Consider the following 16,853-nt stretch of genomic DNA (forward strand, 5'->3'; position numbering starts at 1 on the left):
ATTTATTCACATTCGTTCGAGAATACAGTTGGATATTGAATTTTTTACATGATTCATACATCAATAGGTACAGTGTAGAATATAGCATTTAAAATAACATATGATAAGTTGTTAAACCCGTTTTATTCACAACTAACACAAATTAGGACATTTGAATATTTTCTTTATGTAATATTCCGTTCACATAATTATGCAAGCATATAAATGTTACAATATTTTATTTTATTTTCTGTATTAATTATTCTCATATTTATATTTGACCTTCTTTCATATCCTTTTACAGTTTACTAAAATCTAAATATATCGGCTGTTACTGGAAATATAGATTATAGACTATGTGACAAGCTTGTAGAGTTCCAAATTTGAAATTCATATGATAATACGTTATTTAATTGTCTTCAAATGTTGCATGTGTCCGCAAGTCCATAACAATGCGACGTGGAGCCGCATTAAATTGATTCTGTTAGGGTTTGGGGATTACGCATTAAACATATTGACTTTGTTCTTATAATATAATTTACAATCAATTGCTTTATGCACAGATTACATATTAATCTAATTTAAATAATGTTTGTATGAAACTTAGAGAGAGAGGGACAAAGTAACGACGAGACTAATTTTAAGGAGATTCAAAGTAAACTTCGAATACGCGGGTCTAGTGTTAAAATATGGACATATAAGAACGTAATAATAAATATTCCATAATGGGCTTCCTTACGGTTATTTATGGTCCACTTAACTGACACTTCCTTCCGCCGTGAGATATTTCACTGTGATATTACAGTAAACACTTTATTATTACCGTGATAAAAAATGTTGTGTACAAATTTACCTCCATTTCAGACAGTAATGAATGTGTGAAGGATTTAAAAATAATTATTGTTATTTTATTTTAAACATTGTTTATAATTTGAATATTCCCTATATGTTATCTATTGTTTTTCTACACTGGTAATACTTAATATTCAGCAACTATGACGGTAAAAACTATTTTTTTTTTAATTTTGAATAGATTTAGAATTTAATCAAAGATATTTTTTTGACACACGTGTTACGTAAGAAGGGTTCAGACTGTTTAACTTTATGTTTTGTATCTATAGTTTAATGTTGTCAAAGGTTGGAGTCATCACACACGTTTTGGTTATAGGATTTACAGAGACAGAAGTGTGTAACGTTCGTAATAATAAAAAGATATAATACTTTATTTCTAATTCCTGTGATAAATTTTCCCAAAAATATCATTAGTTCAGAGTGTCTTATAATTTTGAGTGATTATTTAAGAAAAAAATCATCCTGAAAGAGTTCAGTGCTATATTTAGAAGTATAAAAACTTGTCTTACTAAGAATAGTTTGTTTTCTTAATTTCCAATTTAATATAATAAAAAGATCTTCAAATTATATAAAATATGTATTTTAATTCAAACAAAAACGACACATATATTGTTTACATATAGTTTCCATTATATTTTTGTTCTCACTAAATGAAAATATTCCCAACTAAGAAGTTTCTTATACGTACCGAAGAATAAAATATTTCTAATACATTTACACGAGTAAAGAGCTTTTGACTTATTCCTTTCTATACAATGCTATCAGCAATATTAAAATCTTATTTCAAATGGTAAGAGTAGGATGCTTTTAACGTCGTCTTCACGAACAACAACTATATTATTAAAATGCATTTTAATTTATGAAATTAATAAAGTTTATTTGAAAAAAAAAATCATTGAGAATAAATCAAATGCAGTAGGGAAAAAAATTAAGAACAGAATCACTTAAATATAAAACTACATATAAAATAATTGACTAGACTTTCTTTAAGATACAAAGATATATACAGGTGTATCTGGCTCTAGAAACTTCACAGTTGAGTAAAACAAAAAGTAATTCGACGAAAAAATAAGTCGTCATTTCTCTAAATATTTGAGAATCATGTTGTTTAGAATTAAGATGAATTCAAGTGTCCATAATATGTGTGTATATATATTTTTTCATATAACCCAAAAGGGGAAACAAGCAGACGGTTTACCTGACATCTGCAACATGAGGGGCGTTATAAATGCGTTTCCGACCTCGTTGTCGGAACAGTTTAATTTTACGAAAGTAATACATTGAAACTCCATACAAAAATAAAAAAGATATTGACGTTTATACCGGATTGTTATTGACGTAGCTTATGAGGAAAAAGCAAGAACGGAAAGCATTCATATTAAACAAACTTGGAAGTTAATTTAACAGTTTAAAATTATAATAAAATTATATAATTTATATTATTTTTATAATCGATTTATGATTTATATATTCATTCTTTACATGTTTGTATTCTGAGAAACTAATTGTATAAACTTTAGAACAAACAGTCACATACAATATAATATACATGTTATACAAAGGGTTCCTGGAATATAGATTTTATATTTAAAAGCGATTTTAATTTATTAAAAAAAATAAAATTTATGAAATAATTAATTTCTCGTCACTTTTTTTGCATCCGTCTTGAATACGTCAAGGATTGCAAGTATATAAGAAGGTTGAAATGATATAAGTTGTCAAGTCTCAATCCGTTTTCCTTAAAGTTACACGTGAGTTTTATATTGTGGCTTGCATTGGAGCATTCGATTTCGAAGGTAAATTAGATTTCAGATGCAAATAATTTGTACATAAATAATATGGATTTAGATCAAACGAAATTTCTGATATTTTTGATACATAAAATATTCTATTTAATTTATTAATTGAAAATAGTTTATAATTTCTTAACAATATATTTACTTGTTTTTTATTATGTAATTATTAATTCATTTACATTTATAATGGAAGTGAATTGATGTAGTAAGCGTTGCTGCAAGTATTCAAAAAAATAAATCATATTTATTTTAGTTGTTATATGAATTATTCATAATTAACATATATAAGTCTGATGACGGGCTGTTTTATTGTTTCATATTCATAAATAAATACTAAAGAATGATAGAAGAGCAATGATGAATATCTGTTTCAAATATAGTAACGATTTCACAGTTTTCACAATAACCAAAAAGTATGTAAAGGCTTTCTAGATTAATAGTATTATATGTTGTTTTCATTTCATTAATTAGAAATATATTGAACCAAAACACCTCTGTATGGAAATTTTATAAAATCCTTCAAACAAATCGAAGCTCCTGTCTTTATTATCGAGTTAGATTATGTTATTTTGTATTAACAAAACAAAACTGGTGATTAAATTTTAAATGATATAATAAGTATGATTTAATAAGACTTAACAACATGCACACTTCACAAAAACGATCTACATTTTTTATGACCTTCACAGATACAATGAAGTTCTTAGTCATCCTAGCCTTGGTAGCTCTGGTAGCAGCTCGTCCGGAAGATAACTACGACCGATATGAAAACTTTGACGTGGATGAACTGGTGTCCAATCTACGCCTTCTAAAATCTTATGCAGCTTGTTTCCTTGGAGAAGGAAAATGTACTGCCGAAGGCAATGACTTCAAGAGTAAGTTTCCCTTATTTTATTTTTTATAACAAACCTTTTTATGTATGAATTGTGTTCGTTTCTTATAATATAAAAAAAATATATATATAACAAAGTTAGATTACACACTTCCGCTCAAAATTTACTTGACATTTCATAGTGACTTATTGAATAATTTTGTAGACTAATTAATATCAGGAACTGAAGTAAACGATGCTTTTAATATTGAATTATAAAACAGTGACAATCTAATTTTAATTTTCAATTTATTTACACTAAAAAAAATAAAATAGACATCTAATTGATTACAATAATTATTCTAGAATGGATACCGGAAGCTGTTCAATCGAATTGCGGCAAATGTTCCGACCACCAGAAGCATCTCGTCGGAAAGGTTATCAAGGCCTGCATAGAAAAACTTCCAGAAGAATGGAATAAACTAAACGCCATCCACAATCCAGATGGAAAATACGACGAGAACTTAAAGATCTACCTGGAAAAATACGGAAATTAAGTAATATTATATTTAAGGCTTAATTAGACATTAAATAAAAATTAAAAATATATAAGAATATATTTTGATGTGGAATTATATCTTTTTGTTTTATTAAATTCTTTTTAACGAAATATTATTTTTTAATTTTAGAAAGAAAGCAGACTTTAAGAATATGTTTTAAATGGATAATTAAAATTTAAGTATTAAAATTTTAAATTTTGTGTCGAAAATTAGTGTGAAAGCTACCTTTGGATTGTTAGAATTCAGTTAGAATATTATAAACATTATTTATTTATGACATATTTACAAAAATGTAGGAATAAGAAAAAAATAGTTTTATAATCTAGTCGCGCTTTCCAACTGCCTTAAGGTTAGAGTAGAGAAAGTATGGTTAGTAATAAATGACTTAAAGTTATCCTACAATTTTAGGGAAAATGCTCGACTAAATACACATTACTATACAAACATAGTACACATTTATAATGAAGAAATAACCTAAATAGTACCGTGAGACTTTATACATAATTTGCACAAGTCAAATAACCTGCAGACAGATGTACGAAAAAGATGTACACTTATCTTTATCAAAAAAAATATATGCAAAATTTTGTTCAATTTAAGTTATAGAAAAAGATAAATATATAATAACTTGCAATTAAGATAAGTTTAATCTGAGGCCATACCCTATTCTAGCTTCTCTAAGAGCCTCCATATCAGTTTGAATGTTCGAGAAGGCAAGGCAATATTTTGTACACTGTTGAATATATAGGAAAGAGAAGAATAGAATAAAATATATTGAGTTATAGAAAAAAGTCTAATTGTTAAGTATGATGAAGCCACATTTAGAAACCCCTGAAGAGATATTACATCGAAGGGCGGAATTTTTTTATAAATGTTGTTGAATTCATATGATATGAAAAAAATATTAATTTTTTTTTTACATATAGTAAAATAAAAAATAAATTAAAAATATATATGCTTACATATTTGTGATTCAATATGTATAAATGTATTATTAAACAATAAAATATTTTTTGTCTCTTATTGACTTTAACTACAAAAACTAAGCACTCTCCCAGAAGACGACGGCTTCTCAAAAGCACTGTTCAAACTCTTCCGATTACCCCTGATAATAATATTATATCTTTTAAATCTTATTTGAATAATTACTAAACAAGTTAAAAATATAACTTTCCAATTTAAGGTTTGATAAAGCATCTTCGAAACGAAATCGAATACAAAGCTATAAAGAGGAAAATAAAATTACATAGCTCTATTCACATAACATATATACATGATAAAGATATGCATTATATGCTTTGTCGAAACAAGAGGTAAATCTTTAATCCATCTACAAAGTAAAGAAATTAATCGTACATAGAACTTACTAGAGAATTTGAATATTAATACAAACTTGTGTAAACAACTTTTAAATTAAGTTATCGAATGTGAGATGAATTTTATAGAATTCATGTCATGTATAAATCATTAGTAAAGCATAAATAACCATCATTAATCAAAAGATGAAATATTTTATCACGGCCTTAACGTCAGCCTAGAAAAAACAAGCATATCCCATGAGTTTTCTTGTTATATCTCAAAGGGATTAAAGCAGCGTTTTTTATGAAAGCTCCCAGGTGGCTTTTCAAAGTATCAATCATAGTAAAAAAAAATGTAAAAGGTAGACGAATTTATATATTCTTAATAAAATTAAAAAAAAATCTTGCTGCATAGATAAAGAATTGGTAAAGAATACAGCCTAAAGTAATAAAGTTATCTCATATAATAAATGTAATTACTTAATCGATATTTTATTAAATGCATAAAAGTTTTATAAATCTTATTATGTTCTTCGCTCAGTTATTTTATAAGCCGTGTAACAAACATAGTTTAGTAGATGACGTTTCATCGAAAAAACTTTATATCCAGTTTTATGAGTACTTTTTCATATCAGAGTTTTTTCAGTATTTAATTACACATAATTTTTATAATTGTTTATGCAGAATTACTAACATCTATAGATTATATATGTTTGTTTATTTACAAACATTTTTTAGTTTCCTAACAGTCTTTGAACAAAAAAAGAAATTTCAGTACAAAATTTAATACAGAATGTACGACATTGCTACAGCGCCGCATGAAAATGATCTTATATAACAGTTAATAAAATTATTTTGAGCGTATTTTCACGAATTTTACCAATTCACTGTCAATTCCTGTATACTGGATATGATTTTCACATACATCTATATTATCTTAAACTATATTAACTAAATTTTTACTACTCATGAAATTTAATAATAGTAACAAATTCAATAAACAATATATATTTTTTTTATTTTTATTTATTCTACTTGTTCAGCCCAGTCTGTTTTCTTAATAACTCCGCCAATCAATAGGTCTATAAAACATTCAATATTCTAATCCTACAATTCTATCACTATTTGCTAATTTACATCAATCCGAAAAAAATATGGAATTTTTGTGGCTATTATAAGCCTTAGTTTAGGTAAGCGTATTTTTTTTTAAAGTTGCAAAGATGTATGTTTTGTAAAAACATATTTAGAGTTCATAAATTATCTTCTCACCTTTTTTTAACCTCCGGCTTACGTTATTCAAGGATTGTGGGTATATAAGACGATGAAGATCAGTTTGCACATTACATCTAATACAGTGTTCTCCTAAGTTGCAGGTGAGTTTTGGTGAATCATATTTTTGTTTATACATAAAAGTTATTGGTAGAGAAACAATAAAATAATTAATAATGTTTTAAACTACATCCCTAAAGTTTCGAGTTTAATTCTTTAACTCTCAACATGTTTTCATTATAGTATTCTTAAACATTATTTATTTGTTAAATCTTACTCACCATTTTTGTCATTAAAAATTCTGCACAAACAATATGAAGAGTATTAACTTAGATACAATTAAGGTTTTGGTGACTATTATTTATTAACATTTTTGTACCATTACGTTTATTAGTTTTAGTGACCCTCTAATATTTTTAGTTTTGTGTATTCTTTTACTTCACATGTACACATAAATATTCTAAGAATTAAAAACTGCTTGCAAATTTTATTAAAATTCTTTTTCCCTTATTATTTTAAAAGTATATAATTAGCGCAATTTTGTGCAACGATTGTAAATAATGCTGTTTGCTGTAAAAATTTAATAAAGTTGTACCGTATTGTTCTAAAATAAGAAATGAAGTTACATACAGTACATGACGGGCTAATTCAATACAAATCTTATTTAACTTATAGATAAAATGAAGTTCTTAGTAATCCTCGCCTTGGTAGCTCTGGCTGCAGCTCGTCCGGAAGCAAATTACGAGAAATATGAAAACTTTGACGTGGATGAACTGGTGTCCAACCTACGTCTTCTAAAATCTTATGTCGCATGTTTCATTGGAGAAGGAAAATGTACTCCTGAAGGCAGCGACTTCAAAGGTAATTTTACCATTTAAATCAAACTAAGGCTCTCGGATGACACTACGCATTTTTAATAATTTATTAACTACATTATCCCGACGTTTCGGTACCTTTTCAGCATCCTTGATAACGGGCAGAAGAAATGAAAATGTCTGAATTCATTCGTTTCATTTATACGAGTACTAGAGAAAATCTTAGATATCGTTAAGTTTCCTTTCTTCTATTCATGTACATTTCACGCCATAAAATATTAAAACTAAAATGAAAAGAAATATTAATTGCAAAGAAGATTAATTATAGATGAAATCTTATAGTTAAAATTATTTCTATTTGAAACCAGCTTTTATTTTGTACGTATGAATCGTATTTTATTCTAAACATGTATCTAAAAATTTTGTGTGACGGAAAATTTTACAGTAAGTTCGAGTTATCTCTAGAAGTGACTTGTCATGCCAGATACGGCTATACGAAAGAATTTAATTTTATTCTAATCATGTCTATTAGAAACAACGAGAGTTTTTTGCATATTAATTTCTACAAATATTTACTATACTCCCTTTACCCCCGTCAAAATATTAAAAATCTTAATCGTATTTCTACATGCATGATTATGATTTTATTCTAGAATGGATACCGGAAGCTGTTCAATCGAATTGCGGCAAATGTTCCGACAATCAGAAGCATCTCGTCGGAAAGGTTATCAAAGCCTGCATGGAAAAACTTCCAGAAGAATGGAAAAAACTGAACGCCCTCCACAATCCAGATGGAAAATACGATGAAGGCCTGAAAAACTTCCTGGATAACTATGGACATTAAACGATAATAGTTCTAAATATGAATTGAGTGGGAAATTAAAATTTAATAAAGTGATTTTCCATGTAAAAATCTCATTTATTCATCATTTGATTCATGCTTTTTCAATTTGTAACACAGGAAAAAGGTGTAATGATATTCGTCATGATAATAATAATAATATTAATACGTGAAGCAATATTTTTGTATGTGTTTTTACAATTTTGGAGGAAAGGGATAAACGTGGAATTAAAACAGCCAAAACTTATGTAGAGACGAAGTGCGTTGAGTTGTAATTTTTAAATCTTTTAAAAATTACATCACATTATTTAAATTAAACATAACACAAGAAAGTCGAAAGGAAAACTAAGATTAATAAATATGTGTCCCGTCACTAAATGCTAAACAAAATGACCTTTCTATTCTACTATTGAAATGGAAACTATCAATTAAACGTGGCCGAGTTCCGACCGTTTGCTGAAATTAATTAATAAAATATTTAATAACCACACAAAATATATCATCCAAAATAAACTTCCTCTTAGTTAATTGCAGAATAAAAATTGCATTTGATATCACAAATATTTTTTAGGACACTTCATGCTGCTATCTAAAAAAATAATTTTAGTATTAGTGGAAATAGAAAATGTATTTTTATTTTGAGTTGAAATTGCATACATTTAGAACTTTAAGGTTTTTAAAATATTTTATATGAAATTTAATTAATATCTCTTATCTGGTTTTATTTGACGAAATACTATGTTTTGATTCATGATCATTACGAATTAAAATTCAAGTGTCCTATCAACCTCAGACTAAGCAAAGACACATATATGATGATCCCTTGAAGTAAAGTGTTAAATATTATATGGTATGGTATAATTATTTTTATAATTTTATAAAATATTTATTCGGTTCTTTGTCTCTTAATGATGTTAACGACCACATCCAAGCACCCTCTAACAGGTTGATGGTTTCTCTAGAGCTCTGTTCAAAACTCTTGAAGATCACGCCTAATAATATTTCTTTTATTATATAAATTAAATATATTATTAATTAAATATATTATTATTATATAAGTTAGTTAAGTATTAATTAAATATATTATTATTATATAAGTTAAATTTTTTCAGTCATGTCCACAGAAATAGGTGTTTTCAAGTCACATTATGATGTCTTACCAACTATTATTATAAGAAAACTCAAATTAACTGAATATAATAAAGATATAATTGATATAAATTTTGGTAAAAAAGTGGAAATAACTTTGAATAAAAAACACGAATATGTGTCTAAATTCTTATATTATCATTCTAAAAATGTGTTTCCTTGAAGATATTTAACTCACTCTTAATTATTAATTAATTTCTTTACAAAGATTCATTGTGTGATTTAGGAACGATCATAATTTAGACGAGTCTAAATTCAATTTAATATGATACCAATACTACTTTTACAGAAAAATAAGACAACATTTGGGTGACATAAATACATATAGATTGTTTTAACGCAGAAAGCAAGTTAGATCCGACCGGAAACAACTAACAAGGTAATCTGAGATCTGTGGTTAGCCGTATACAGCATTTTTGATTATTCAAATAAATACGTCAATTCAAACAGCCGAGTCTCAAAAAGAGAGACATATTTTTGGTGTAACAATAGCGATCATGTTTTATTTGAGTTTTTTTCACTAACGATACAAAGGTTTCTATTGTACCGAGTGAATTAATAAACAAAACAAATAATTACGTATTCTATGTATCATTTAATGGCGGATCAGTGTAAAAACTCTCCGATTATTAAATTGAATATATGACTTAGAAGATATTACATAAGTATTTTGGTAAATGTATACAAGAGAAATATCTTATGTTTATGGATTTATTATATCTCAAAATACCTAGATAGTGTTCTCGATAAAAGCTTCTAGGCGGCTTTAACAAGTAAACGTTTTCTTAAATCACTCTGAGCACGGAAAAATTCAAAAAGGATTCTTGAGATAAACGCAAATACATAGAAAAATACTGTTAAAAGATTTTTAAATCATTTTTTTTTTTTTGTTGAAACACTTGTAGCCAGACGAAATTAAAAGAATAACCTTCTAACATTCTCATGACCCCACAAGATCTACCGAACATAAAGAACGAAATGGTTATAAAAAATGTGAAATATAATTAAGAACCACGGTTCAACGTATCTTAAGTTTCAAAAGGTGCGTTTTATATAAAAACATGTTTTAAAATTCTTTACTAAATAATATATATATAATTAGCTTTTTGCAAGTTTTTTTTTAATCTAAAATTATTCAAGGACAGTCAGTATATAAGACAGTGAATATATTTTTGTTTATTACATCTTAAACAATGGTTTTTAAGGTTACAGGTGAGTATTACGTATTATTTTTAATATTCAAATGTTGAAGATAAACATTATTTTTATTTTAGTAATACATACGAGCGTACTTATACTTGAGACTTATATAAACAGATATTTTTTTAAATTCTAAATGAATTCTAAAGTTACCAGAAAAATATAACAATTTAGGATTATACAATTGTTTTATTCATTTAATGTTACTGGTTGGCTTTCATCATTATAATATTAGTGAACTATTTATTTTTATAAAATATTTCCCTGAAAACTGATTTCTTAAATTTTATTAGTGCTTCTTTTAAAATTCAATAGTGCGTGTAATAATATTACCCTTGGAATCACATAATTAGTATAAAATAAACAATTTATTAGGAGTAAACTTAACCTATCAACAGAATTATGATTTGTGCAAGTGCTTATAACTCCACGTTTATAGTATTACATAATAAATAACAATAGCATGAAATAATAATATTATATATTAGGAGAATAACTATAACTTAATGATTTATAATTAGACAGGTATATATATATATATATATAGATATATATACTTTTATTTAAAATTTATAAAATAAATAAATGTAAATATATTATCTACTCCTGTTTAAGAAGATATAAGATTTCCTATAATATCAGAGAAGAATATGTGGCAAAAAGCATTAAAAGTGAACATTATATGTTGTATGACTTACAGATACAATGAAGTTCTTAGTAATCCTAGCCTTGGTAGCTCTGGTAGCAGCTCGTCCGGAAGATAATTACGACCGATATGAAAACTTTGACGTGGATGAACTGGTGTCCAATCTACGTCTTCTAAAAGCTTATACATCTTGGAGAAGGAAAATGTAGTCCTGAAGGCAGCAATTTCAAAAGTAAGTTCGCATTTTTTCTGTTTTGAATATTTCAAGTGTTTAAGTAATGTTCACAAATATATATCATCTGAAATAATCTATTATAAAGTGCTTTATTAGCAATGATATAAAAAATAAGACTTGTTTTAAAACTTACTTGAAAAGAACCAGTACAACTAATTCTTATAAACTTTTAAAAGCAGAGATTGCCATAAGCGTTCCAAATTATTTATATTTTTGACAAAAGTTTATTTCGTTATAATGGATTGAGAATGAATAAAAATGTAAATAAAAAATAAAGTAAACAGTTTCAATATTGTATAACGGTTTTCTCTCCTATACTTATTTCTGTGATTTTGTAGTGCCTATCATTATATAAATAAGCAATTTGTAAAGCAAATTAACTAAGAGTATTTTAATATTTTTAACAAAAACTTAGTCAAGTTGTTCTCATTCGTCTTATTACAGTCAGAACAATCATAAATGTAAATTTATGTAATACATTACAATATTTTTTAGAATGGATACCGGATGCTGTACAATCAAATTGCGGTAAATGTTCCGAAAACCAGAAGCATATCATAGGTAGGGTTATTAAAGCCTTCATTGACAAACTTTCCGAAGAATGGAATAAGCTGAAGGCCATCCACAATCCAGGGCGAAAATACGTTGAAGGCCCAAAAAACGTTCTGAATAAATACGAATAATAGGTTTATACATAATTAAGAATGGAATAAAAATGAGAATTTAAATAATTATAGCTTTATTAACAAACTATGAGAATAATAGAAGACATTCAGAATTTTTGATAGAGTGTGTACAGATTAAAGTCGAAAGGTTCTTTGATATAATAACACATAATATACAAGTTTAAGTAAGGGACCAAAGACTAAATAGTGTCAAACGTTTCCTTTATCTAAACCATCAAAACTATAAGCAAAAAAAAAAAACAAATTCTCCTTTGAACAGATACTTTGCGGGAAATTTTAATATTTCAACTTATAAAGTATGAAAGCTTCCTTTGAGTTGTTAGAATTCGTAGCATCTGGGTACATTTAAGGAGTTCCATAATTTTTTTGTGAATGTATTTAAAAATTTGAGAATTGAAATATGATTACTATATGACTAAGATCATTCTTTTTGATTAAAAGAATTTAAATTTATTTGATTATAATACAAAAACATTAAAATGTAATTATGTATATATTTTTATATGGCAGGTTATCTTTCAGGGTCGTTCTGCCCCCAGCTATTCATTTGTTCAATGCTCTAGGAAACCAACATAAAGAGCGCTAGTATTGTTGAAAACGCTTTAGATTATACTCAATAATAATATCATTTATTATATGACTGTTCCTAATATTTTGAAAAATTATTAATTGCTTTTAAACATTTCAAATATGTAATTTTTTTAAAGCGGTTTAAAAAAAAATTGTAGAAGACCACAAAACTATAATCCTACAATTTGAAAACAAATCCGTTTAATGTTAGGTTAAATACATATAAAATCAATTTTGAAAACTTGTAAAACAAAATTTTTAAAAACTTAAAACTTTTTATTTTTCTGTAAGACGCTGACTATCCACGATTCCTCAAGAAAACAACATATTTTATATAAGCAAAAGGATACACACAAAGCAGGTTGAAGAATACGAGAATATAATAATAAAGTTCAAACAAGCGTGAGTGGTTTTATAAGATATATTGTGCTATTTTTTGATGTCATTTAAGAAATGACAGAATGAGAAATAAAACCTTTAACCTCTGTGCCACAGCGCAGCCTGCAAAAATTATAGGAGGTCCGTGGTCTAGGACTAACCGAACTATAGTTAATAATGAAATTATTTCTTCCTGCAAGCACCACCACACATAACTAAGGAACAAACGATTTCAGTATTAATATATCACAATTTAAATAAACTTTAAAATTAATAACAAAAAGGGTGACCTCATTGTATGTTAATTAGTTAGTTATTATTAAGCTGCCAAATTATCTTGAATATATTGCATCGAATGTAAATAAAGTTATTTACAGTAAACCTTGATATTATTTGCATGGTTACTACTACTGTAGTAAATTACAGAGAAGTTAGGTTTGTCGGCCTTAAGCAAGGCTCTACACTTAAAACATGGCGCTTTCGTATTGAGGTAAATAATTGATTTATTTTATAGAAGATATAAAAAAATTTATATTATTTAATCTTTTAAAATGACCTATGTATAAAATTTTAATTGTGAACTTATTTGCTTGAGTTATTTCGTAGTACTTGTTTACAAAATGCCTATCGATCGCTGAGTATGCCCTCACACTTGTACCATCAAATTATGAATTTACGATCGTTATATTATGCTCTGTTTACGCATTTTGTGAATTTATTAGAGCAATAACTTGTAATTTATAACCAACAATCATCTGTTTATAATATTGTTTAAACTCTATTCGTCATAGTTGTTTGTTTGGTTTTATAAAAAGCAACACAAAAATAAGATACAAGTGGCATCTTAAGTTCTAATGGTCTGCTCTTGACAAAGTTATTTGTATACCACTTCACATAAATTCAATTTTAATTTATAACCCCTCAAAATAAAACCTTTGTGTAATAAATTAAAAACAATAATACTTTTATTAGAATTCATTAAACAGACAATAAAACCTTGTACAGAACAAAGCAAAAATAACAGAAACTAAGTATACTTTAATACTCGTATTATAAAAGTAAACACTTCACTTCTTTCACATTTTTATTTTATTTCTCTAGACAAAAAATAACGTATGGGAGACAAGTATCGCAGTGAGACATGAGCCATTTATTTGGTTTGATGTCATTCAGTCTGCGTAAGTTCAGTTTTTCCTGAGTGGTAATACAGTAGATTTTGTCAAACAAATATATGAAGACTAGGAAATGCTGACTTTACCCATATATGTTCCATGAAATTGTACCAACATTGCAGATAGCAAACTTAAATTACTTTATTCCCAGTTTTATTTCATATTATTTTTCAGTAAGTGTCTCTAAAACGTTTAAAGTACTTTCGTTACATATTATATTACGGATATATTTTTATACCACTTTTTTGAAGGTGAGGAATTAGCACAATATTAGTTAAGTCGAAAAATCTCTTACAGTTTGAATTTAATATATACTATTAAAATTTGAAATAATTTCATAATTCATAGTTCTCTCTACATATCATAGTTAACGTTTCACACACTGCAGCTATTCCATGATTGTATTCGTGCCTCCATCTACGTTAAACAGACTTAGCCACGTTTGTTCCTCGGGTTTTAAATTCACTACATGGAATTGTGCGACAACAGTAAATACATATATTGACGATTTAAAAAATTAACTGCTTGTCATGTTTGATGTTCGATGCATGTCATTGAAGCTTTGAATCACATCATATCATAGTACAAAACATTATGATCGCAATTTACTTTATATATAAAAAAAAAAAAAGCAAAACATTCTCATTCGTAGCATTTATAAAATGTTCATAGCATCTATTATAGATATATGTATCTAAGAGAAAGTGTTACAAGACATTTCGTGTGGACATATTTTATATATTATTTTAGATATTGACGTATTGTATTTCTATATATTTAACAGGTTTAATACCGACAAAAATGGCATCTATGTACACAATTATTTCAAATAGACCACATCTATAGCATTTTAGAGATTTTTCGTCGTGTGTTTAATTTCTTACCTCATACTGAAAACATTTTGTTGACACTGCACACGATTTCAAATCTTAAATCAAGTTTTTTATAGTGACCCTCAATGTACGAGTAAAGGATTGTTAAATCAATTACTGTCGGTGCCTAGTCGGCAGTATGAAAAATCACTCCACCTTGCAGCCGATAATGAGTTTTGCCATACCATTCCGTATCTGATACTGGTGCTAGATAGTTATCAATTCATTTATATGGCAAAACACAATTGAATACAACGACACAAAAACCCAGTTTGGATTTTCCGAACGCTATCTACTTTGGCATCAATGAATCTAAACATACATAAATGTTTTATGACATATCACACTTTCGAACTGCTTATAAGCATATTTATATTGGTAAAAAAGAAATTGCATTGCAATGAATATATTGTACTCAATGAAATGAAAAATGAAGCAACAATTAGCATAACCAATTATCACGGAAAAGATAACTATTATATCATGCGTTTTACTTTTAATGATCGTTTTAATTTTAAATTTATTTTAAATTTATTTATTTCGTTTTAATTTTTAATTTTTAGCTTTTTATTACACTTTTAAATTTACTTGATAAAACCCTAATTAATTTAGACATCTGATTTACCATCTGCGTTCCGTGATTATTAACATTAACATAGTCTAAATGAAACTAGTATTATTCGGATTTACTACGCGGATTTTATTATTTAAAAACTACATAATCCCGACGTTTCGGTTACTTTGCAGCAACCGTTATCACGAGCAGACGAGGCACCTCGTAGTAAATCCGAATAATACTAGTTTCATTTAAATGAATACTCGCGAAAATCTTAGATCTCATTATATTAACATAGTCTTTTTAACAGATTAAAAATATTGTAAATCTTTTGTAATCACGAAAAACCCCTTGATCTTTGTCAATATATATTTAATTAATTTTTAAGACGTTAACAGATTTTAAATGCAATGTACAAATTCGGTCGCAATTAGTTAAACGTTATTAATTTGTTGCTGAAATCTCTAATTTAACATTTTTCACAGAGCTTAATTTAAATTTAATGGAGCCCAATATCCCAAGCGAATTTTAAACCAAGGTTGTTGATTGTATCCGATATTAAGAATAAGTATGTTTAGTATAATATTTTATGTTAAAATCTCTTGTTTCAGTAGTTTTCATTTCAATTTCAGCATCCTGAGATTGAAAAATATCGCCAATTGTTTTGTACTGGTAAAAAGATGAATATAATTTTTTTAGTTGCGAAGGTCGTTTAATAATGTAATTTAATGCCATATACTTATAGGTAAGATAAGATCTTAAATAAATTCTTATTTTTCTGTGTTTTTACATAGCAAAGACTTAACTTACTCTGATTTACGATACGCTTTTTAACCATTATTAACTTTTTATAATTGTTTTAAAAGTAGAAATTAAAATAATTTCTTTTTTTTTACATAAAAATCGATTCTATTTTATTAATTTCAGAACAATTAATTGGTTTCCGATTCTAATTGGTTGAATGATTTGATATTTATTTGATATAATTAAAGTTACTATTCATTGTCTAAATTCAATTATCATTTGAATAATTCAACTGATGTATTGCTATGATTGGCATTTTACCAAATAACGGCATGCCGAATATTTATTATACCTTTGTTTATTTTTTTAAATTTTGAGTTATTTTTTTGCAAATCAATGTAGTATATCATCAGTGTCTATTAAA

At 26.8% G+C, this 16,853-nt stretch overlaps 2 protein-coding genes and 1 pseudogene across 2 annotated transcripts; all 3 read left to right on the forward strand.

The window, feature by feature from the left end:
• The first annotated feature begins 2,549 nt into the window (after positions 1-2,549).
• Positions 2,550-12,149, forward strand: LOC116771919 (ejaculatory bulb-specific protein 3-like; annotated as a pseudogene).
• LOC133320249 (ejaculatory bulb-specific protein 3-like) lies at positions 3,256-4,075 on the forward strand. Its single transcript, XM_061528100.1, has 2 exons — positions 3,256-3,502; positions 3,805-4,075. The coding sequence occupies exons 1-2, from the start codon at positions 3,271-3,273 to the stop codon at positions 3,993-3,995; spliced, it is 423 nt and encodes a 140-aa protein (XP_061384084.1). The 5' UTR covers positions 3,256-3,270; the 3' UTR covers positions 3,996-4,075.
• On the forward strand, positions 6,587-8,293 carry LOC116772119 (ejaculatory bulb-specific protein 3-like). Its single transcript, XM_061528101.1, has 3 exons — positions 6,587-6,669; positions 7,241-7,426; positions 8,034-8,293. Exons 2-3 carry the CDS (start codon positions 7,246-7,248, stop codon positions 8,222-8,224), a joined length of 372 nt encoding a protein of 123 aa, XP_061384085.1. The 5' UTR covers positions 6,587-6,669; positions 7,241-7,245; the 3' UTR covers positions 8,225-8,293.
• Positions 12,150-16,853: the final 4,704 nt, after the last annotated feature.

The sequence above is a fragment of the Danaus plexippus genome, assembly GCF_018135715.1.
Source record: "Danaus plexippus chromosome 16 unlocalized genomic scaffold, MEX_DaPlex mxdp_23, whole genome shotgun sequence".
NCBI classification, from domain to species: Eukaryota; Metazoa; Arthropoda; class Insecta; order Lepidoptera; family Nymphalidae; genus Danaus; species Danaus plexippus.

What these genes read in the sequence shown, in the direction of transcription:
- LOC133320249 (XM_061528100.1), top strand. Translation starts at nt 3,271, where the DNA reads ATGCACACTTCACAAAAACGATCTACATTTTTTATGACCTTCACAGAT. An exon ending in CGAAGGCAATGACTTCAAGA is followed by an intron (nt 3,503 to 3,804) that starts GTAAGTTTCCCT and finishes TAATTATTCTAG; the next exon opens with AATGGATACCGGAAGCTGTT.
- LOC116772119 (XM_061528101.1), top strand. Translation starts at nt 7,246, where the DNA reads ATGAAGTTCTTAGTAATCCTCGCCTTGGTAGCTCTGGCTGCAGCTCGT. An exon ending in TGAAGGCAGCGACTTCAAAG is followed by an intron (nt 7,427 to 8,033) that starts GTAATTTTACCA and finishes ATTTTATTCTAG; the next exon opens with AATGGATACCGGAAGCTGTT.